This window comes from Pseudorca crassidens, chromosome X (assembly GCF_039906515.1).
Source record: "Pseudorca crassidens isolate mPseCra1 chromosome X, mPseCra1.hap1, whole genome shotgun sequence".
In the NCBI taxonomy this organism is placed as follows: Eukaryota; Metazoa; Chordata; class Mammalia; order Artiodactyla; family Delphinidae; genus Pseudorca; species Pseudorca crassidens.
This window is the reverse complement of record NC_090317.1, coordinates 36,232,042-36,256,579: the sequence shown is the minus strand read 5'-3', so window position 1 is coordinate 36,256,579 and position 24,538 is coordinate 36,232,042. Positions and strand designations below refer to the sequence as shown.

At 42.9% G+C, this 24,538-nt stretch overlaps 1 protein-coding gene across 7 annotated transcripts in view; it reads right to left on the bottom strand.

Moving 5' to 3' along the window:
- DCX (doublecortin) overlaps nucleotides 1–24,538 on the bottom strand; it is a 149,599-nt gene that overhangs the window by 31,093 nt on the left and 93,968 nt on the right. For 5 of the 7 annotated variants that reach the window (XM_067724311.1, XM_067724310.1, XM_067724316.1 and 2 more), the window contains 2 exons: nucleotides 6,814–6,916; nucleotides 4,695–4,832 (listed from right to left, as the gene is read on the bottom strand). In XM_067724311.1, the coding sequence (XP_067580412.1) occupies nucleotides 4,695–4,832; nucleotides 6,814–6,916 (241 nt within the window). The remainder of the gene's footprint in view (nucleotides 1–4,694; nucleotides 4,833–6,813; nucleotides 6,917–24,538) is intronic. The other 2 variants (XM_067724313.1, XM_067724317.1) reach the window with 1 other exon arrangement.

Below are 24,538 nucleotides of genomic sequence, written 5' to 3'. Positions count from 1 at the left end.
GCACATAGGTTGGGGGAAGGAGGGTGGAGAACATCGGGTTGCTGCAACAATGATATACTATTGAAGAACAGCAAACTAATGATCACATTACAATCCTCTCAAGTGCGAATTAGCTTCCTTGGAGGCTCCTTTAAGAAAAAAAAAACAACAGAAAGAAAAAGAAAAGATTCCTTCCCAGCAACTAGCTGACTTTGTCCTTTTAATTCAATTCAATTCAATTCAATTGGGAGGTAGCTGCATAAAGAGAAAAATTAACACATTAATGGCTAAAATGGAAGTCGAGAGACACAGAAATGTCTTCCTTTAGTTCTGAAGCCAGGCTTACCTTTGCCCATCAAATGGCAAGTCCTAGGTTAATCAAAAGGGAGCACTGCACAAACTTCCTTCAAACATTCCACAGGAGCCTTCTGGGCTCCGGTTTCATCTGCTTACCACACAATCCCTTGCCCTACTTTAAAGACAAACCTGGCTAATGGGACTTGGATTCTCAGAGTCTGTCAGCTCTGCCCAGTGAGAATGAGAGCTCCTTATAGCAATATCGTATAGACAATCAAATCCTTCCTTAACTCAAGTTTAGGGCTTAGCAACAGACATTCCCTTTGGGGGCAAACTCAGTACTGACAGGAGTAGGGACTGAACGTGAAGGGAATAAAGTAGAAGGACTTTGATTTATTCATGGGCAGAATGGGAAAGAGACAACTTAAGGAATAAGGAACAAAGAATCAAATTATGACGCAAATTACAGACCAAATAGCATCAATTTCCTAAACCTCAAGTCAAACTGAACCCAGATATTAACTGAACCATGAATTGGACCAAATATATATACTTTATATATACATATATTATATATATAATATATATATATTTGAAAAGCTAGCAAACGTGTTCAAACCAGAAACAAACCTATATATTTTCTAATGAACTAGAACATCAAAATATTCCTTTAACTGAACCTGAACTGAGCCAATGTTTCATTTGGTTTGAATCCCAGCTAAAGAGGAAGATTTTTGGCTTTCGTTTGCCATCAAAGGAAGGTAGTTAAAATTCCCTGGAAATGGCCTATCTTCCACAACCTTTAGTCACTCAGGTTGAATGAAGAAATGTGGATCCATCCACAAGTCTCAGATCTAAGACGGACTGACACAGAATGGAAACAGGGCGGTACTACCGTGTACTACAAAAGAACAAAGAATTTCAGCCCCACACATTGCCATTACTCTTTGGTTAAATGTATATTCATCTGTATATGTCTCTTGCTAACAGCTCAGAAAACCTTGATACTTTATGAAACAATTCTTTCTTTATGTTTGTAAGGAGAAATTTGTGCTAATGCAAAACTATGCATTGTCTGTAGCTCACCCTTCTTGTTACCTGATTCTGATTCTGTGGAAGCTATTTTACAACCCTGGAAATCCCTGATAACAATGGAAAATGATTTTTTGTCTAGACATGCAAATTCTGTCTTATCCAAAATGGAAACCAAGTCTTAGACAAGGTAAGAAACTTGTCCCAAGTCACAAAGCTGGGAAGTGGTGTAATTGGGTTTTCCTAGAGAGATGTCTCTCCCTCCTCTTCCATATCCTATCTCCCTACACCTCCCAGCTTGAGATGGTCCTGAGTGAGGAGGGGGTGGAAAAGGGAAAATGGGTATGTCAAATCCGAACCTTACCTAAAGTCCTGTTTGCCTGAGATCAGCTTTGCCCCTGTGCGATGTTCACTGAGTGGATGTCCTAGACTTGGCCCTAAACTCCCATGGCATGGGCAAGGTTGTGTTACGTGAATCCTTTTACCCTTTGGGGCTGAAATCTTGTGGAGGTTCTAAATACATCATCTAAGATAAGCTCAAATGTTCCGGAAATTGCCATGAAGGTTGGCTAGACTAGAGTTTGACTTCATTTATGTTCATGAACTATCTGAAATGAAGATTTAAATTCTCTCTACTGAGGATACCACTTTAGATTTTTTACTGGTAGGAAACTGGGGCTGCTTGTAATTCTGATATCTGCCAAAGTAAGGTCCCATTTTCCTACCTCAAATTGGTTACTTTGTTTACCTTGTGTGTGTGAATACATCCTCATTCCTTCTTTTAGCAAGGGAGGTCTGAAGGAATAAGAATAGATCTTGCCTGCCCAAGCCTAGGTTGGGATCTATTATAACTCCTTTCAATTTGACACATATTCATTGAGTCCTAATGCATTCCTTCTCTGTCTCCAACATCTTAGAATCAGTGAAGTGCATACATTTTAGAAGGGAAATTCTGCATGTAGTATGTTGGAGATCAATTATTTGACACATGTTTAAACTGTGTTTAATTACAGGTGGTTGGGTTCATGTGTTCTGGGTAATCCAATTGGATACAATCTGCAAAGAGAATTGATTTACTTCAAACTGCTGCCACTCCAGCATTTCTAATTAATGGGTTATGTGATGGTTTAAAACTAGGTCCACAAATTCTTTGATATTCCTCCCTTCCAGAAGTGGAGGCTGCTTCCCCTCCCCTTGAATGTGGGCTGGCCTTAGTGACTGCTTCTAATGAACAGACTAAAACAGAAGTGACAGTGTGTAGCTTTGGAGAGTAGATCATAAAAGGCACCACATCTTCTTCCTTATTCACCCTCTTGAATTGCTGTCTGTGGGGAAGATCCTGCCAATGGCCATCTTGGAAGTGGATCCTACAGTCCCAGTTGAGCCTTCAGATGACTACAGCCCCTGCTAATACCTTGACCTCAACTACATGAGAGATTCTGAGCTGGACACAACCACCCAGCTAAGCCACCCCAGAATTCCTGACCCACAGAAACTGTGAGATAAAAAAATGTTTGTTGTTTTAAGCTACTATGTTTCAGAGTAATTTGTTTTATAGCAAGAGATAAGTAATACAGGTTAGAAATCCCAGAAATAGCCAGTGATACTTCTGAAAAAATGATCAGCTAAGTGGTTATTTCCAGACTTTAGGAATCTTGATCAACTGTTTAAAGTCCGTTTTTTGGGCAAGGCCCTGCTTAGAACCTTATAAACAATTTCATTCTCAATCCAAGTGCTAAACTCTAGGTCTTTGTAGTTTGAGCAATATGAATGTGCTTAGATAGATTCATGTGCTGTTCTGTACGCTTAATCAAAATATCACCAAACACATGCATTTTTTATTCCTTCCGCAAATATTACCTACATACTTATTGGGTCTCTAGTACCATGCTGGGTGAAATAGGTGCTCTTATGCATCTATTCATTCACAAGCATTATTTGAGCATCTACTAGGACCCAGGTACTGTGCTCAGCACTGAGGATACAGAAATGAACATGACACCTTGCCCTTGAGGGAACCAGCATTTAGTTGATGAAGTAAATACATACAAGTAAATACATACTTTACAACACAGTTGTGGTGAATATTACCCCAGAGATATGAATACCGTGCTATGATGTTGTGGAGAATGGAACAACTATTTCTATTTGAGGTGTTGAAGGATGAGTAGGAGTTTTCAAGCAAAGAACAGCGGCAGGTTTGAGGGATGGCATTCCAGGTGCGGGAGAACAGGGTATGCAAAGACATGGAAGTATGAAAAGCCTGAGCTGCCTCTTCACAGTTGAGTTCCTTCTGCTCGAGAATAAAGAGATGGCCGGTGATAGGCATGGTAGCGTGAGGCCAGCAGGACGGGCTTTTTTTTCCAGGCCACGGGCATTTCAAAGCCAATAGGCCGCTCAAGCTGCCTCCAATTGAAGAAGCGATAAAGAGTGCTTTTGCTCTCTGCCCCAAGGCTCTCAGGCTAGAAGAATTCTCATGGTGAACCCTGAGCCTTGGGAGGACAAATGAGTAAATCTTCTGGAGCATATCATTTCTTTACCATGAAGGACTCAAATTGTCCGTGCATGAGTCTACCAAGCTTCTAAACTTGGCCTTCTCTGCCCTTTTGCCTTTTAGATCAGTGCCACTCAAGCTACGTGTGCGACACCTTGTACCAGCATGTAAACCAGCACGCTGCTGCCTTTAGCAGTAAAATCAAGCTGTGAAGTAAATGGTTTGCTCGGTGGCACGATTTACATTTGCCACAAGCTCCTAATCTCATCACACACTGATAAATACTTCATGGGTCAGCAGTGATCCCTAGACCACATTTTTTAGATTGCTCACTATCCACTAAATAAAATCCTCTATGACAAATGTCTTTATTTCCTTTCGGAGCCTGGCCTATAGGTCCTTTACTCCTGTGAGAATGATGCAATTTATTTTGTTTCCCTTTTGGTTTTGACTTCTAAAAAAATTCCAAGTCAAATTTGAAGCTCAAGGGCATCCACCATGCGGACACTTTGAGGGAGGTGGCTTTTTCTCTACATTTTGGTTTTGATTCTGATTTTCTATCTCAAATTTACGTTTGACTTGATTATTTCATGGACTATGCACTGGCTGGATGACGTTGAGAATGATGGCAATGAACACAACCATGACAAACAGCACTACAGCAGGCATGGCAAGTGGGTCAGATTTCTGGTCTGCATCCATTTGTGTAGAATCGGTGTTGTAGCTGTGTCTCCATGACTCCAAACAAGTTGAACGGGTTAGTCTCTGAACGGATAGAATTGGTCTCATGGAGACACAAATGGTGTTCATGAGGAACTCATTCCTCTGCATGCAGAGGGTACTGGCCTCTGTAAATGAAGTCAGCGTGCACAGTTAGGAGAAGAGCACTCACCGTCTTGGTCGTTACCTGAGTCAGCTGGAGACTTGCTCCGGCGCATGGGGCCAGGGCTCTTAGCTGAACTCTTCTGAGGTGTTGGGGATGCCTTTGGGCCAGCTGTGGCTGATGGGTTTCCCTTCATGACTCGGCATTCTGGTGGAAAAGGACACAGACGGCTTAGTAGAGCCGGGGAGAACCAAGACTCAGCATCTCACCAACCTCTGGAAACTGCAATAAGCACCACATACCAAAGCACCTTAGGACTCAGGACTACAAGGTGGTTCTCACTGTTTGAAGGAACGATGGCTCTGGAGAGGGAGGCATGGGAGAAACTTTCAAAAGTCACCTGGGCTAAGCCAGGTGTTTACATTCCTGAATCATGGAAACAAGGGAAGGAGTAGAAAAGCAGTTCGGGCAGGTAATTCAATAGTCAACTCAATCACTTTTGGATAACCCAGTCATGTCTCAGAATAGCACCTGTTGACATAATTAATTAATTTCCTTGGAGAAGAGACTGACAGCTCAGAGGTTGCAGCCACGCAGATGAAACGTTCATGAGTAATTTAAAGGAGGGGGAGGGAGCTATTATTTATTATTCATCGCATGCCATGTATTGTAATAGGCATATTAAGGACGTCATGCCATTTTATAAATAAGCACTACCACCACCACCACCATCTTGCATTTACAGTTCTTTTCGATTTTCAATGCACGTTATCATAATCTGCTATGCTGGTTTAATGAATAAATGGACCAGCAGTGACTATGCCACTCAGAACTTACAGAAAGCTCCTGGGTGTGTAGGAGAGTCTGCCAGATGTTCCTGCTACTTCCCCAACCCCAATTTGACACGTTCAGAGCACCCTTTCTATGCAGGTCACTCAGCATCCCTACAATGGTAATTTGGGGGCGCTGATTGTACTAATATATTAGGAGGACTATTATACTCATTTTGTTGATGAGAATACAAAGAGCTTAAGCCTCTTGCTTAGGGTCACAAAGGAAGAAAACAGCAGAATAAGGATGAGCAGTCAAGTCTCCCGAGTCCCAGTCTAGAGCTCCTTCCACTATACGTTGCCCAACCTCACGTGATCATGCTCAAAGTGGAACCAAACAGCTAGGCGCAGGGTTGTCTCTCCATTGGACACCTCCTTGTCACCTTCTACTTAAAGATACATTGAAAATATCAGTTACTCAGAAAGATTAGGTCTTTTCTGGTAAATTAAGTTTTTCAGGAAACGGAGTTAAGCAGAAAGCTCATTTTTGTTTGTTCTACTTCTTGTTTTGATGGATAAACTTTAGTGATTACTGTCCAGAGCTGAAGATGTAGAAGATACAAGAAACTGGACACAGCTCGAGATCTGTTTAGCTATTTTCTGGTCATCTGCCTCTTCTCAAAGTGAACACAGCAGAAATGCCACCCCTTTCAGGGTCCCTGTCACTTGAGTTGTTTGTAAACTCTATATGAGTACAACTTGATTTGTTTTTTCCCACACTTTATTCCTCAGTATTGGGAAATATGTTTTGAATGTGTCTTTCCATCGGGATCATACCCTAGTCCTGTGGCTGTGTGAGCTAATTCACCGTGAACTTACACGTGGAGCTTGGACTCAAGCAAAGGGAGATGGGCAGATGTTCACCTCCTTCCTGAAATTAACAATCTTCTGGAATCTTGAGCCACAAATCAGGGGGAATGGGGCAACAAGCCAGAAGGTGGGAAGAGGGAAAATGTTTGACACTAACAACACAGTGGAAAATATTTCTAAAATGGAACCATCAACATGGGCCAAATAGCTGGAGGATGTTGACTAGAAAAAAAAAACATATGCATACAATATTCAAGTTCTGAATCCAAATGTTCCTTTCCGTGGTCTGATTGAGCCTGTCAGCCATGTGACATAATATATGGTTCAAGAAATATGGTCACTGTTGGGGCAGGTAGTGAGTTTTATTGAGTCTGGAGGCCAAACATCCGAGATATGCAATCAACTTTCACTTAGAGACTCATGTATCCAACTATACAAGAGAAAGGGACCATGCATGGATGTTTTCCAGGCCATATAAGCCCATGGAAATCCTAAGGGATAGAAGGAACGAGAACAATGGAACAATAAAATTCAGTGGTTGTCCTTACCATTTTCATCCAGAGAAAAGTCATCCTGAGCATAACGAAATTTTTCAGGACCGCAGGCAATAAACACGTCGTCATCACCAAAGAAATCATGGAGACAGGTTACCTACAGAGAAAGCGGAAACATTGACTTGATATTTGATGGTCTTGTGACAATGAACTTCATGCCATGTTGGCACGGGAAAAAAGTTTCACATTTTAGCCCCCAGGGATCTCCTTTTTCTCAAAATACCAGGCTCACAGTCTGCACCACAGCCCCTCGTGAGTAAAGATATACTGAGTGCCATTTTCTTTCCATGTTGCATGTGTGGTATCTTGTTTCCATTTCACCAAGAGTAACTTCAAGACCATGTCCAAATGGAATGTTCCCCTCTGAATTAAAGTCAGCAAGCAGAGGACCCTACAAATGTCACCTTTCCTCAGAGCCTCAAAGACAAGAGTGCTGCTAGCCCAAGTCTGGGGGCAGGGGTGTAGGCCAAGGAAGATGAGAAAGACCTTCTGCAACCTGAGATGGACAGACTCTGGCTGACTGAGACGTGGAAGTCCCTCTCTCTGTCTTCACGAGTTTTGAAAGAAGGACACCAGTTTTTAACCGCTTTCGACCCACAAAAATTGGACTTTTTGCTAAAAGTGAAATGAGCACCTGGTAGTAGCCCAGAATACCATTCCTCTCTGAAAAGAAGGAGGGGAAAACCGTCCTAACCACTTAAAATTTATTCAAGGGCAATGGGTCCCTGTAGGCTTGAGGGTCTGCTGGAAAAGTCGTGTTCCCAGGACCCTTCCCGCCCTCTAGTGCCCTATGCATCACGGCTTGTCCACAACAGAGAGACAGTCCTCCCCAACTCCTTTTCTGCACAAAGAAATGAGGGTCCCTGGGAAAGTATGCTGCTCCTGCAGTCTCCCCACCTCTCAGCTTTCCTAATTACATTTGATAATTAGTCCAGCACACCAGGGAAAGCCCAGGAGAAACCATAGAGTCAAAACATTCTTTTTTTTTTTTTTCAACGGAGCACAGGCTTCGGACGTGCAAGCTCAGCAGCCATGGCTCACGGGCCCAGCTGCTCCGCGGCATGTGGGATCTTCCCGGACCGGGGCACGAACCCGTGTCCCCTGCATCGGCAGGCGGACTCTCAACCACTGCGCCACCAGGGAAGCCCAGAGTCAAAACATTCTTATCCCAATCCTCAGCTTGAAAGTGTTCAAAGCTTCTAATTGTTCTAAGCTACCCATTCAAGCTTCTAGTAATGACTTTCCAAAGGCACCGTGCTCACAAACTAACAACTGGGTGCAGAGATCAATATGTTACATTTGAAAAATGTTTGTATTAATAACATCATCACCCACCCAGGGTCTATTCAATCCCTGTTCCCCCAGCCAAGATGATTGCAAGCCTTACACAGAGCAAGAGATGCTTAAACATTATCCGCATTGTCTCAGCCTCCCAATCACCCAAAGGATGCCAAGGGAAGAGAGGGAGACTTGGAGGGCTGCTGGGTTCACCCCTATTAAGCCTCTTCCCATCCCTGGGTCCTGACCTCATCAAATAGGCCACCATCCTTCTTCAGCCCACTCATCCTCACCCATTCATTCCACAATCATGTAATAACAAACAGAGCTACCACTAATTGAATGCTTACTCTGAACAGGCACTCTGCTAAGTACTTCCAAATCTGTCATCCCATTTTACTCTCGCAACAATTCCTAGAGGTTGGCATTACTGTCATCACTATTTTACAGATGAGAAAACTGAGGTCCGGAGACAGTAAGTAAATTACTCAGGTGGAAAGCGATGAAGCCAAATAAGTGCAGATCGATGTGACGCCAAAGCCTGTGCTTTTAGCCACTCGGTAATACAAAGCACTTACATATGGTTCAGGCACTCGGGAGACAAAGATGAGTAAGACTCAGGCCATGACTTCATGGAGCTCATAATCTGATGGAATGAGATACACTGAAACAGAACATTTCAGTATCATGTCGTGAGTGCTAGGAGTATCTGCAGGTGCCTTGCGAGCTATTTAGTACCACCTCCAAGTGACCCAGTCCCTAACTGGCATGTTAGTTCAATAAGCAGCCTGCATATTGCCCTGGTAGTGGATCCAACGACAGAGGCTACATACATGGCTTTGAACCCTTCTGCAGACGCCCACTGACATCTTGGACCAATACAATTTGGAGCCCCTAACTATGATACATTGTGTGCCACTGAACTGTTTATCCCTTGCCACCTCTTGACCCTGAAGGTCTCTGCCATGCTCTGTGTTTGAGGTTGCCCCTGACTCTGACTGGCTTCATTTAGTTTTAGTCATGAGTGAGGGAAGCCCCTCCCTTGGGCATCCCTCCACTAGTGGTCTCTAGCATTTAGCACTCTGTTTCAAAACCTGCCTGTATTTTCATGAATACTCACCTAGTCCTTCCCATTAAATCACAGCTCTCCTGAATGTAAAGACCAAGTTTATCGCTCCCTATATATCTTCCTGTGGTTCCTGGTAGAGCACTTAATCGCATAGTGAGAATTTAGCCAGGGTTGTTTTTGCCTCAACTGAATGTAAAGAAAATAAGGAGGCTTTGTAAGGCTAGGCTATACAAAGGCAGAAAAGTAGAAACAAGAAAGAAGAAATCAATAGCGGCAGACAATAGGACCTAGCATTCGAAGGTTTTGAAAGGTAACACAAATATATAAATTTAGGAACAAGAAAGGAGCAATGACTGTGAATTCAGAAGTTATCATTTTGCATAACTATGACAATTAGTTTGAAAACAGATGAAATGGATCATTTTTAAAGGAAAACATCAATAAAGAAATTAGCTCAAAAAGAAATAGAAAACCTCAACCAACCACTGGTCATAGAAGGAATTTAGTAAATACTTCAAACAGCAACCCTTCCCCCAAAGGTACCAGCCCATTAATTTTGGAGGTATTTGTGGAAATCACTTCCCAAGAAGAAAAAACAAAAGCTCGAAAGCAGCCATGGCAGTGACATGCCACGCTATCCTACTGTAGGACAACAAAGCCGTCACAGATTGCTCTGGGGGTTGCTGTTACAATGACCCACCCTCCTCCAACTCCAAGCCTCTCTGCCCCCGCCCAGGCTTTGGGAAAAGCCTTTGGATAACCCCTTCTCTGGGGAGCTTCTAAGAAAGGCAAAGCCCCTATGCTTCTGACAAATTCACAGTGGTGTGGCTGGCTTCAAACACATTCATTTTGCAATCCAGCTGTTCAGCATCAGGTTTCTTGTGTGATCCCACCCCACATGTTACTGGTTCCCAAATGTAGACGAATTCATATTGTGCATGTGGATACCCAGGTTTCCCAAATGCCTTGGATACTGAGACACGGCAGCCCTCCCCTGCTTTGTTACAGAGCTGGGAAAATAGAAAGCCCTCCATCTTAAATAGGAGGAACCCAAAACACAGAATGTCAAAGTGGCTGAAGGATACACGGATGGATCATGGCACAGTTGAGACTAGCACTCAGGCGTCCTGATTCAATTCGGGACAAAACAATTCAATTGCCTGAGAGAACGTGCCTTCCTAATCCCTGATTTCAAAGGCTTGTTTACAGCTTAGGCAGGAGAGTCACCTTTTGTCCTCGTCAATGCCTGATACACATTAGAACATTTTATTGGACTCAAAAAAGATAACATCTTTATGGATCACATTTTAAATCTATGGATGAGAAAACTCCTATTCATTACCGTAACTGGTAACTGAGTATGCAGTAGAGAAGGAAGACAAGGACGAGGGGAAGGAGGAGGAAAGGAAGAAAGAGGAAGAAGGAAAAGAAAGAGAAGAATGGAGTGTAAGACATAATTTCCAAATGAAATTCACACTCACATCTGCTTTTTAAAATTCCACTCAGTTAACACGATACAAAACCCACCTTAGGTTACGTTGCAAATACATAATTTTGCAAACCATTTTTTTGTGGTAAAATTTCTGTCATGAGGTGGCAACGAAAGTGGTAAAAATAATAATCATTATGATACCACTTACAGCATCCTCGGAGATCAAGGGTCTTGCTGACATCAGCTTTTGTTTGAAACACACTTGGGTATTTAAGTCAGAGGAGAGAACACAAAAGCATGACACCCATCTTTGTAATTAATCAAATGCCCCCACAAAATAAAGTCAATCAACTCACGTGAACACTGAACCGTTTACTCAATGTTCTTCCTTTAAAAAAAAAAACAGCATGAGCTGGGGGAAGGGAAGCTAGCTCGGTTATGCATTAGTGCGAGCAATAGATTATATGGACCATCCAGTGGCTTAAATGTCGAAGTACAAATGGGGAAAGAGAGACAACAGATCACTGTGTGTGGCAGTCCATTAGCTGCAAATGGCAAATTCACTCTGTGATTTGATTTAAGCTTGATTAGATTCTCCACCCACATATTACAGATGCTGGCAGTGAGTTCTCATACGTGTCTGCTGCTGGTAGATTCTATATTTCACTGTCTAACTGTTCAGAAAGAAATTTAAGTAAGGTCTTGCTTGTATATCTATGAGACTCACTTCCAACGTGCAAAATACTTTCATTGAAAGTTCAATTCCACTAATATTCATTCATCAAACACTTGCTATGGCAAAAGAACTATGTGAGAGATACAGAAATGTACAGAAAAAGGCCCCTGTCTTCCGAGTTGACAGCATAATAAGGAGTCAGAACCTCACAAATAATTGGAATGCAAGGCATACTGTTTTTAGCACCATTACAGAGGCATAAAAAGCAAGAAGAGCACAGGCGACAAAGAGAAGAATTCTACTCATGAGAACTGGGGAAGGCTGCACAGAGAAGATGACACAAAGTGTGCCTCTTGAAGGGCGTGTGGGATATAGGTTGATGGAGACAGGAGTAAAAGGGATTCCAGGTAACTGCATAAATAAAGGAAAGGAAGCAGGAACGTGCCTTTTTCTTAATAGCCCTGGAAGAAGAACTGCATCTTGTTGACTATAGTCACAGAGATTCTAACTCTCTATAGCACAACTGCCCGGACCCATTCTGCCAGCCTTCTGCACAGACAAAACATACAGCTGTCTACTGGTGGAATTCAGGGTGAAGGGAAGGGCAGAGAGTGTCTATGGGGAGAGGAGTGGCCCCAGGGGCGCAGAAGAGGGAACCTTGTGGCAAGGAAGGCAAACCACACTGATTTCCCCGTCTTGCCAACAGTGCGCCCCGCCCTTAGTGTGGCTGGCAAGCTTTGCAAAATGAGTTCATGAAAGATTCAGTAAACATTACGGATGAGGCTTTTTCTAAAAGTTACTGCTACTCTCATTCTGGAACATTTCCTGCCTGCGTGCCCTGGATGGGCTCCGGTCACAGGCTGGCGCAGGGTTGGCGTGGTGAGCGGAGACAATGTTTCCTATCTCTAGACTCCTGTATTCACCTACCTGCTTGACAGCTCCATTTGGTCATCTGACAGGCATCCCGGATTTAATATGCCCCAAACCAAACTCTTACTGCTCCCTCTCCAAATCCCACTTCCCTCCAACTTTCCTCATCTCAGTCACTGGTACCACAATTCCGCCAGCTGCCCAAACCAGAAATCTGGGAGTCATTTTTTTTTTACTAGAACTCACATTTTATCTTGTCCATTGTCACCCTCCTAGTCCAAGTCCACCCCTACACATACACTCACACTCTTCTGCATACTGTAGTCATAGTAGTATTGTACTTTATAATTTCAAGCAGGCGTAGCACTCTTCCGCTAAAAACCCTCCAAAGCCTGTTAACCAGAGGCAGAATGAAATCCACTTTCTATCTTGGCTGTATATTATCCAATCTCTTATGCCACATATGCTAGCTAGCTCCAGTCACACTGGCCTTCTTTCTGCTTCTCAAACACATCAAGACCTTTCGTGCTTCAGAGCCTCACTCTTGCAGCTCCCTCTACATAGAAAGCACTCTTCCCAGAGTCACAGGCCTAGCTGCGTCTTCCCCATCAAATCTTCACCACATACTGGGGGACGTCCCTGGTGGCCCAGTGGTTAGAACTCCGTGCCTCCACTGCTGGGGGCCCAGGTTCAATTCCTGGTCAGGAAACTAAGATCCCGTAAGCTGCACGGCACGGCCAAAAACAAAAACCCCCAAACAACAACAGCAACAAAAATAAAATAAAGTACCGCATACTGTATTTAAGTCTGAGCAACCCTCAATTTACATGCCATTGTTGCTTAGAATTTCAGATCTTTTATTTAACCCCACAAATTAGTCATTATTATTTTAATTATTTTATATAGTTAATATTACTTGAGTTTATCTACATATATATTTACCAGTCTATTTGATCACCATTTCTCGTTACACCATTTCTCTGGGGTCATTTGAAAATTAGGAACATGTTTGACCTTCCCACTCTATCTTCCATATCTCAGTCTCACCTTCATATTTTCCATCTTCTTATCTCTTAGGGCTACATTCTGGAAAACATCTTCAAATCTGCCACTTTGCTCTTTCTTTCTTCAGATGTATTTAATTTGCCGTTTGACCCACTCAAAGAGCTTCGAATTTCAATGATAATCATTTTGACTTTTAGAAATTCTATTTCATTGTTTTCCCCAAATTTGCCTAGTCACAGCTGATAGTCTCTTTTTCTCATCCCATTTTGGTTACACGTTTGGTTTATTTAAATAATCCATACTAAGTTATTTTAGGTCCTTATCTGATCGTTGTAATATCTTATGTCCTTGAGAATCCAAACTTGTTGTTCTCGCTAACTCTCCCTCATGGTGACTTGTTTCCTTTTGTGTTTGATCATTTTTAAAATGATGAGCTCACATTTGATTACATTAAATCTTTGGGAATCCTCAGGGGTCTAGGCTGGGGATGCTTTTCTCTGAAAAAGACATGAATTTGTTTCTGCCAGGTGCCAGGGGACACTAACGATGTGGGGGTAGCACCTTTTTCCAGCTCTGGTTCCCCTTGTGACACGAGTAGTATGAATCTGAATTCCAGACCTGTGTCAGAACAAGCTTTGGGATGCAGATTCTCAAGAGGATACTTGCAGTAGCACCAGTCACAGCAGCAGTAACAGTAGTACTCTTGTTTATTTTGTTTCCTACCTGGAGTCATGACAGAGACAAACAAGTTTACAGGTAGGTTTTTGGTATATCCCCTTTTAAGGGTTCTGGCTTAATGCGGAGGTTGCAGCTTCAGGTCCCTCACTTTTCAAGGACCTTGTGTCAACTGAAAAAAAAGACCCCAAACCCTGCACAACATAAAAAGCTTGAGTCAAGTTTATTCAGTATCTTACTGAGGACTATAGCCCAGGAGACAGCCTCTCAGACAGCTCTGAGAAATTGTTTTCAAGAAGTAAGGGGGGGGCGGGTTATACACATATGTACATATGTGATTTTGGTGAAGGAGGTACGTGCAACTAAGCACACATCTCGGTAGAAGGTTGCTGCTAGTCACGAGGAACAGATAGATACCTTAGTTAATGGTTTTAGTGCTTTTCTAAGTATAGAAAGATGCAAGAATCCAGTTTCATAAAAAAAAATCTTCTCCTGAAAATATCTATCTGAAGGCCTGTTCTGCCAGTTTTCCCAGAGCACTGAGTACCTCATTCTTGATCTCTGTCATGAACTCCTTTCAGGGTGGGTTGAAGGTCAGCAACTGAAGTGGCTAATGACTCAATCCTTGTAGGGCCAGATGATGAGTGACATTCTTTAGTTGGCACTTGCATGTCCTGCACTTCTGATAATATCCAAAGCACAGGGCTCCGATTATGGGTTTTGCCCTCAGGGAAGCTCAGGCCTTTACGTACTGCCTGCTGCTCTAGTTTCAACTTCTGGTCCCTCTTCTCTCTCCTGCCTTTCTTTTCCGGAAGCTTAGAAAAACATTGAGAAATGTTTGTTGCAGGTTCCTCAAAACACTAAACACAAAATTGCATATAACTGGGTCCCTGGACCCAATTTTAACATGCGAGGGTGTGTGTATGTGTGAAGTGGTTTCTCCACACCTCTAATAAGCGAAGCTTGGATACCAGCAGGGTGGCCTACAATTCGACTCAGTTCTGACACTATCTATCTGGAGATAGCATCAGATTCCACGGGTTAAGGGTTCAGTCCTACAAGACTGCCCCCCACCCTTTAGATCAGTCACAAGCCTAGGTTGTTGTTACCTGTACTTCTGACCAACTGGCTATAGATCAGAGGTTACATTTCTTCCAATTGGAGTAAACAGAGCAGACTTGTTTGGGATCCTCTAATGTGGGGGAACCAGCAGGAGGACACTTTGACCCCATCAATGTCTAACCCCACTTCTTAATAACCATCTAAAGATTTCCACCTTGCTGGGACAACTCTTCCATCTCCGTTTACTCTTCGTTTCGGTCCTATTGATATTTGCTTTATTCACCTTATTTCTCATAACCATTTCAACATTTCCACCTTGCTGGCAAGAGTCCCGTGACTCTCCCCTCAGCCCCTCCTTATTCCCTTGTTAATTAACCTAATGTTTTTATTAGAATCTGTAAGACCCCCTGAGGGGAGGCTGAGGCAGCAAATTCCATAACGCTTCCAGAACTGTTTTTTATGTTTTACAGCATTGAGATGATAAGGGGTGCCCATGTGAAAGTGCCCTGGATAACAGGCATATTCAGCAGGTGACTATTCCGGTCATCACAAAGCCAGTACTACATGGCTTGCATACAAGCGTCAGCTGCTTCCTTTGGGGTGTTCTGCTTGACATTCATATACCACACTCCCTGGTTTCAGGAGTTTCTTGGTTTTGCCCTCTCCCCATGTTAACTTCTTGGCAACCAGAGGTCTTAAATGTACTTTGTGTTGTCCCTGCACAGTTTTTACCTCGGCGGGGGCTGGGGGGAGGCAGCTGAAGTTCTGAGTCACTGAAATCTGCTTTTGGTCTAGCATCAAAATCTGACACACTATTCTCTTTTAGTTTATCTATTATAGATCACAATACCCAAGGGAGTGACTATTTTGTCTCGCTCTTATCAGTTTACATTTCCTTACGCATCCAGTGAATTAACTCCCCAGGAGTTGGAGCCATCACTAAATTCCACTGGTAACTTTTACCTTTAGGAAGTGATGGCAGCATAGCTGCTGCTTCGTACTGTGGGTGACCATGTGGCCACACAGGAATCAAAGGTTCATCATTCTCTGTCCTTTCATCCTTTCTCTTCCAAACCACAAGTTTCTGTGAGCCAGGGCTAATCCCACTTCATTGACACCAGTCGTCAATTCCAGTGTGTGTGTGTGTGTGTGTGTGTGTGTGTGTGTGTGTGTTCACGGTGAGGCTCCCCAAACCAACAGACAATTCTGGATGCCCAGCTGGATGCCCTACAATTCAAGTCTGACACTATCTACCCAGACATAGTGTCAGATCCCACAGGTTAAGGGCTCAGTCCCACAAGACTGCCCCCAGCTCCTCCATTTCAGATGCCGGTAACAAGTCCAGGTTCTCACCTGTACTTCTGACTGTTGGGTTATAAATCAGAGGCCCCCAAGACCTCTTCTTTAAGTTTGATTAATTTGCTAGAGTGGCTCCCAGAACTCAAGAAAACCATTTACTCACTAGATTACTGGTTTATTATAAAAGGATATAAATCAGGAACAGCTAGATGGAAGAGATGCTTGGGGCAAGGTATGGGGAAAGGGCACGGAGTGTCCATGCTTTCTCTGAGTCAATCTCCCTTGCTCTCCACGTGTTCACCAACCTGGAAGCTCTCCAAACCCTCTCCTTTGGGTTTTCATGGAAGTTTCATTATATAGGCATGATTAATTAAATCATTGGCCATTGGCGATCCATTCAATCTCCAGCCCCCTCCCCTCCCAAGAGGTCTGGGTGTGGGGCTGAAAATTCTAACCCTTTAATCACATGGTTGATTCTCCTGGCAACCAGCCCCCATCCTCAGGCGCTTTCCAAAAGTTACGTCATTGACATAATAGAAACACCTTTGTAGCTCACATCACTTAGAAAATTCCAAGGGTTTCTGGAGTTCTTTTGCCAGAAATAGGGACAAAGACCAAATATATATTTCTTATTATAAATCACAATATCACACCTAAAGACCCAGCGATTCTACTTCTAGGTATATATACCAAAAAACTGAAAGTAGTGACTCAAATAGATACCTGCGTGCAATGTCCATTACGGCATTATTTGCAATAGCCAAAAGGCAGAAACAATCCAAGTATCCACCAACAGATGAGTGTATAAACAAAATGTGGTATATACATACGAGTCACATTGTAGTAATGTATTCATACAATTCAACCGCAAAAAGAATGCAGTTCTGGGCTTCCCTGGTGGCGCAGTGGTTGAGAGTCCACCTGCCAATGCAGGAGACACGGGTTCATGCCCCGGTCCGGGAGGATCCCACATGCGGCGGAGCGGCTGGGCCCGTGAGCCATGGCCGCTGGGCCTGCGCATCCGGAGCCTGTGCTCCGCAATGGGAGAGGCCACAGCAGTGAGAGGCCCGCGTACCGCAAAAAAACAAACAAACAAAAGAATGCAGTTCTGATACATGCAACTTGGACCTTGAAAACATTATGCTAAATGAAATCAACTAGACACAAAAGGACAAATATTGTAGGATTCTACTTATGTGATATATCTAGAATAGACAACATCACTGAGACACAAAGTAGACTAGAGGTTACCAGAGTCTAGGAGAAAGGGGATTGGGAGTTACTGCTTAAAGATTACAGAGCTTCTATGTAGGACGATGAAAAAATTCTTGAACTGGGTAGTAGTGATGGTTGAACAACATTGCGAAGGTAATTAATGCCACTGAATTGCACACATGAAACGGTTAAAATGACAAATTTTTTGTAATATATATTTTACCCTAATTAAAAACATTAATAATGTAATATACCCAAAACCATTGAATTATACTCTAAATGGATGAACTTATATTATGTGGATTATATCAATATATCAATAAAGCTGTTTAAAAAAGGGAAATGTAAAGAAAAATTTTGCTATAATTTATCCAGGATATAGTTGTATTGTAGCAGGAAGACGTTTTAGAAAACTTAGTCTCCCATATTGCAGAAGCAGAAGTCCAATTTCACCTATTCAGTGAGGTCTTCCTTATCTCCCAATCTAAGCTAGAACCACCACCACCACCATATAAGATCCAAGAGAGTAGAACCCTCCTCTGTTCTGTTCACCATTGTATCTCCACTAAGTCTAAGTCTAAAAAGTCAAATATTTAAAAAATCTTATCATCACCAGTAATAACAAGAGTAGGAAGAGTCTAAGAACCATAATAATTAAAACCGTCTCATAATTAAGGATATTACAGTATAATAAGATTATTCCAGACCACTAGTGATCATTGTCTACTGTACCACATATTACAGAAAGTCAAAAGAGATAAAGGTTGACTTGTTTACTAAATTCTAGATCTGTTTGTTTCCTAATTGTATGCATTGAAACACACGTCCACCCCCTCCCCAACTAAAGACCATTTCTTTAAGCACCTAAGTTACCCTACGGGTTTTGTCCTTTCTCTCTCTTTCAGCCATCAAGGCATGCATTTCTTGAAGGCACTGACCGTGATTTGCCTCATGGTACCTTAGGAAACAGTGTTGAGGGGCCGATCGTGCAAGGAGGGATGGATATCCTCTTCCCACTATCTTGCGCCACCCTCTGGAAACTCTCTGCCCCTCTGCAAGCTAGTTTATTCCTATAGCAAGTCATGTTGAGGCTGACGCCCTCTGATCTCCAGCACTAGATCTGATTGGATCTCTCTTCTTCTTTTCCTGGTGAAGAGTGACTAGTCCTTAGAAGCTCTTCTCATAGGTTTCTAGGAAATAAAGTATCATGTGAAACTCCAGGAATAAATCACATTTCTGTCAACTGATTCCTTCCACTGGTCTTAGACTCAAAGCCAGTGGTGACTTTTCTTCCCACTTCATTCTAGAATTTCCCCCAGAAAACCCAGTTAGACTGAAATCTAGGCAGCCAGATCTCAGCTGGGCTATTGTCCCTCAAGGTTATTCTTTTCAACTTTTAAAATAATTTTTCTTTGAGTGGTGAAAGAACATAATAACCCCACATAGCTTTTGTTGTGTTGCATTTGTCAAGTGATCTCACCTCCATTACGTCATTTGTTCATTAGCCCCATGTTTTATTAATGAAGCATGAAAGATCATTAAGATTAAGTGACTTGTAAAAGATCACATTGCTAGTTAGTTACAGAGCCGATACTGGAATTCCAGACTGCTTTTATTCTGCCACACCGGGTGCCTAAGCTATACAGCAAAGGTACTCATTTCCTACATGGGGAGACCGAGGTAAGGAAATACAGTAGGGGACTCTGGGTAGTATGAAAATACCTGTGACCCGGGAAAGAGGGCCATAGAAGGGAAGATGGGAAGGAATAAGACTTTTCACCCTATTTTACCAGGAGCTAGTGTGATTTAATAACCTGAGCAAGGCTGTGCCAGCTCCCCTAGAAGCCTGGCAACCCCTCAGTACTCCAGGGTGTTTTTTCCTTAGCTTTTCTTTGCCATTTTCCGAGAGTCTCTGTGTTAGCTCCCACTGGGGGCCTCACAGGGATGAGAACAGCTGCAGAGGCGCTGGAGTTGGACTGCTGAGTCCATGCCCAGGACCGACACCTGCCCCTCCACAGAGCCCTGGGGACAAGTTGGCTCAGAGAAACAGGGACGAGACAGAACTCCATTCATCAGAGAGAACTGGGGTGGAAAAACCCTGCCTGATCCCTTGGCACCACTAAGCTCTATGGTTGGCCCTGAGCCCCACACAGCTCGATTCTGTTTGGTAGGGTCAGTTAAAGAAGCAAGTATGCTTATAGGGCCCAATGCAGTTATCAATTGCATTTAACCGTTATCTGGTATCTACTGTGCACAAAGTATAGTGGGAGTATGGCTTTGGAATTCAGTAGAGGAAGGAAAGGTTTGTTTTTAAAAAATGGGGGGAGTTCACCTCTACCTTGGTTCTAGGTTAAACCCTGCCTTTGACTTACTGTGAAATCTTGGATAAGTTGCTTTCTCTCTGGGCCTCAGTTTCCTCTGCTGTAAGGTGAGGATGCTGTTCTAGAGCCATTTGACGTCTAGGTCTCTTTTCTGTTACAAGCCCTTTTGAGAATTTGATGAAAGCTATGGATTTTCTTCCCAGAAAAATGCATATGTGCACACAGATAGCTAATTTTGCATATAATATAGGGAGTTTAAGGATTTCCCTAAAGCCCATCTATAGATCTTAAGTTTAGAACCTCTGAACTAGTTGATTTCTGAGGTATCTTCTAGCTCTGACAGTCTATAAAACATTCCAGGTTGGACACGGTTAATAAACAGAGACACCAAGGCCAGAATGCTGGCAGCTGTCATGGAATCCCAGAGGCTTAACTGTACCCCCCTTCCCAGGCTTCCTGAGACTCCAGTCCAAGGGAAGCAAAAGGATGTAAGCTCATTCTCTGCAAACTTAGTCCAAAGGAAGCAAAGGGGTGCAAACTGATTTACAGCAAACCAGAGACTGGAGTGTGCATCAGACAGTTGCCTCCCAGGCTGCTGGAATTCAGCAAGGATACGAACTTCGTGAGAGACAGTAGGCACGAGAGTCATGGCCTCTAAACGTTCCTCAATGGTTGGCTGCGGATAGGACAAAGAAAATGGACTGTCCAATTGATAAGGAACATACAGCTTGATTATAGATGTTCAGAGGTGGTGACTCAGAAGCTAATTCTCAACATGATTGGACAGAATACTAATGGCCATAAACCTCCTGCATTTCGTTACATAATGTCCCCTCCTTTACAAGTATATATTTTACTACAATAGAAACGTCAGCAGAGAAGAAAAGGAAGAGATTTGGTGAGTATATCAGTCAGGGTGCTAGTAAAAAACACATGACACACTCAGAGTAGATAAATTGAATAAAGTTTAACAAAGGCAACTGATTACAAAAGTATGGGCAGTGTATAAAGAAACCATAGGAAATGCTTAAGTATCCCAGGACTAGTAATAATGGGGTCCATTACCACCCTTACGCCTGAAAGAGAGAGGAGAGGTAGCAGATACCAGAAACCAGAGGGAGGAGAGAACATGAAAATTATACGAAGAGAGCTTCCTGATAGGAGCTGTGACCTTCAGTGAAGGGATGTCCAGCATCCTTGCAGGCAGGGTACCAGGGAATAAATAGCCTAACCTCACTCCTCTCCTCCCTGCCAGTGCTTCCCTTTGGCCAAACACAACTGGAATCCTGAAGACAAGGTAGCCTGTTGGTATGGGTCAGCCTCCAAGGGCACAGAGCAGGGTGGAATAGGGTAGAAAGTAGATAGTAGATCTGGAGAGGAAGGCCTAGAGAGTAGGTCTGTCACTGCAGGCGAGAGGAAGGAACTGTTGTTATAGCCTTGACTTTGACATCTGTCCAGTGGATATCGTGACACTTGGGTAAGAATAATTGAAGAGGCGTGACTACAATTAAGCAATAATATTAATATCATTTTGCATTTGTAAAAGCTTTTACCTGTTTCATGCTGCTTTCACCCCACTGTATCTTTTGAACCATATAGTTACCATGGAGACAAACAGGTAGTTCTATTTTACACATGAGGAAATTGAGGTTTAGCCAAGGTAAGGTGATTTGCAAGATCAAATGTCTATAAAGAGGGAAAGAGACTAGAACTTGGGTTCGGACTCCTGGTCTAAGGCCATTTCCACTATATCCTGTTGCTTCTTCTATAGCATGTTTCAGTCCACAAAACTGTTCTGACAGGCCTTCAGAGGACTCCTACTTCTGACAGACATGCAAAGCCACCGCAAGAGCAACAGTGAGGAAAAAGAGTGCACAGAATTCTTCCTCATGTTTTTAAGAAAGGTGGTAAGAAAAAAGGCTGAGGTGGAAGACAGATAAGTGGGTACAATATCTTTTGCAAGTATTTCCCAGAGCAGAGGTTCTTAGGCCCAGTTCCTGCCAGTTCCTGGCCTCTGGGTATCCCACCTCATCAGCTATATACTTGCATTGTGAAGGATATGGTTGAATGAAAGTAGGAAAGGAACGGAAATGAAGAAATTAAAGTTCAAGATAAAAAGAAAACAGAAACTTAACATGTCTTTTAGAACTCAATTGCAAAAAGTAAAAAGTATTTTCACATTTGTCCCGAGAATGAAAACCATGAGGAGATCTGCCTTTCAGTTTGCAATTAAGTAGGATTTCCAGAAAATTCCAAGGGTTCACTATTCTTAGGAACTGCAATAGTGCCTAATGGGAGAGGTGAGCCAGGCACTAGATGTGAGAGAACACTTGGGAAGGATGGGATTACCTTCCCAACAGATGCTTACATCTGCTACCTTAGATTTCCTGCTCCGAAAATAATTCAGAAGTCTGTGGACCCTAGAAGGCTTGCGACCAATAAGCTTTCACAATCCATAGCTTCTAGAGCAGTGGTTCTCAACCCCGGGTCCATTTTACCTCTCCCTAACTCCCCAAGGGACACTGAACATTACCTGGAAGCATTTTTGGTTGTGACAACTTGGATGGATGCTACTGACATCTAGTGGGTAGAGGTCAGAGATGCCGCTAAATGTCCTGCAATGCGCAGAACAGCGCCACACAACGAAGAACTAACTCTGGACCAAAATGTCAATGGTACCAGGGTTGAGAAACCGTGCTCCAGGACATCTCTCGACTGTCAAGATAGCACCTTTGCTGTGACCACCACTCTCCGCTCCCGACCTGTAAAGATGGCTTTCTTACTCCCACCTATGGATCTCAGGCTGGCCACTCCCTAGAGTCAGCTCCATTTTAGCAGGCTTCTGGGCGAAAGCAGACTTTTATCTCATTTTCTAAAGCAGTATTGTTGTTGTTACTGTTGTCCATTGCTATTCAGTTTTTGACCCTTGGCCTTGCTTTAACCCCAGTAAGAAGCTTATTTCCTAATTCCTAACTGCTTTTTTAGTTAATGACTCACAGCCTGCCTAGACCTCTGGTTTTTGCAAAGTCCTTGGCTCTTCCAGTCCTGGCATCCATCCCAGGCTCTGAGGTCCAGCTTCATCCATGGTTTCAGTACAACACTGCCTTACTCATTCCATTCTGGGACACCAAATAGGGTTTGGACTGGTAATTACACTAGATCTGCTGCCTCTTGAATCTGTGTGAGAAGGTTGCCAGCCCCAGGAAGGAAAGGACTCAATAAACTATCAGCCAATACAAGAGGTCCTCCTGCTGTGACTGTCAAAGAAAGCTGAGGAAGAGAAGATGCATTCTGGGGCAATACATTTCAGAAGACTTCTGTGTCAGCTGGCTTAAGCAGAGACAGAAAGATGTCCTGCCCAACGTTGTTATAAATCTAGTTAAGCGCACACTTCATATTTGAAGGAAAAAAAAGCTGAGGATAAATTGATACTCCACAGTTGAGATAATGTCTGACTTGGCCATTTCTCAAGTGTCAGCCTCATAGGCCTAGAATGGAGTATAAAGAAGGAATTTGAAACAATATAAAAAGTATGAGGATTATAACCATGAAGGCAGTAGGACTATCTGCTGTTTTCCTAACAAACGTCCATTCCTGAATTTTGAGACTTGGGACTGACTTCTAGTTCTGGTTCAGTCACACATTGCTATATGATCATGAGCGAGTCACTCAAATACTCTATACCTCAGGTTCCTCATCTGAAAAATGGAACTAATACTACTCTGACTGCTTCATAGTAGGGTTTTTTTTCCAATTTAGAACAAAAAGAGATAGTGCCTATGAAAATGCGTTGAAAAGTATTAGTGCTGTATGAATGCAAATTATTATAATTACTTTGCAAAAGCTGTATGACCTAAGGGGAAATGAGGTGGGCCAAGAAAAGCTGGTAAAGTTTATTTTTTTCCCCTTTTTTAACATCTTTATTGGAGTATAATTGCTTTACAATGGTGTGTTAGTTTCTGCTTTATAACAAAGTGAATCAGTTATACATATACATATGTCCCCATATCTCTTCCCTCTTGCGTCTCCCTCCCTCCCACCCTCCCTATCCCACCCCTCTAGGTGGTCACAAAGCACCGAGCTGATCTCCCTGTGCTATGCGGCTGCTTCCCACTAGCTATCTATTTTATATTTGGTAGTGTATATATGTCCATGCCACTCTCTCACTTTGTCCCAGCTTACCCTTCCCCCTCCCCGTGTCCTCAAGCCCATTCTCTAGTAGGTCTGAGTCTTTTCAACTATACTTCAATAAAAAAAATAGAAAAGCTGGTAAAGTAAATCAGGTTTTGGCAAAGAGAGACAGACACACACAGACACACACACAGAGGGAGAGAGAGAGAGAGAGAGAACCCAATACAAACTCTCTTCACCATTTCATAGCACCCAAGGCCTAGAAGGAAAATCCACCGTCTTTCTCTGCCGCTACAGAACACTTTACTTCCACATCCTGGGCATAGTAGTGCCTATCTTCTTTCATAAAATCCCTGCAATAAAGGACTCTCCAACATTACTTGGTAATGCACTCCAGAATCGATCTTTTAGTCAAGAAATTGTTCTGAATTTGTTTACTTATTGAATAGCATTCACTGAATGCTCATGAGAATTCAGCCACCATGGTAACTGTCAGGGATACAGAAAGAATAAGACGCAGCTCCCATCCTCAAGGAGCTGCTAGTCTGGTGGACATTTCTTGGTTGAGTCCCTTCTGTAACGATTTAATTCTCTTCTTGCATCTGACCTACATTTAATGGTCTGAAAAATTGACTTTTGGACCTTGTTTATACAATCATCTAAACTGCTTAGCCATTCCAAGTTTT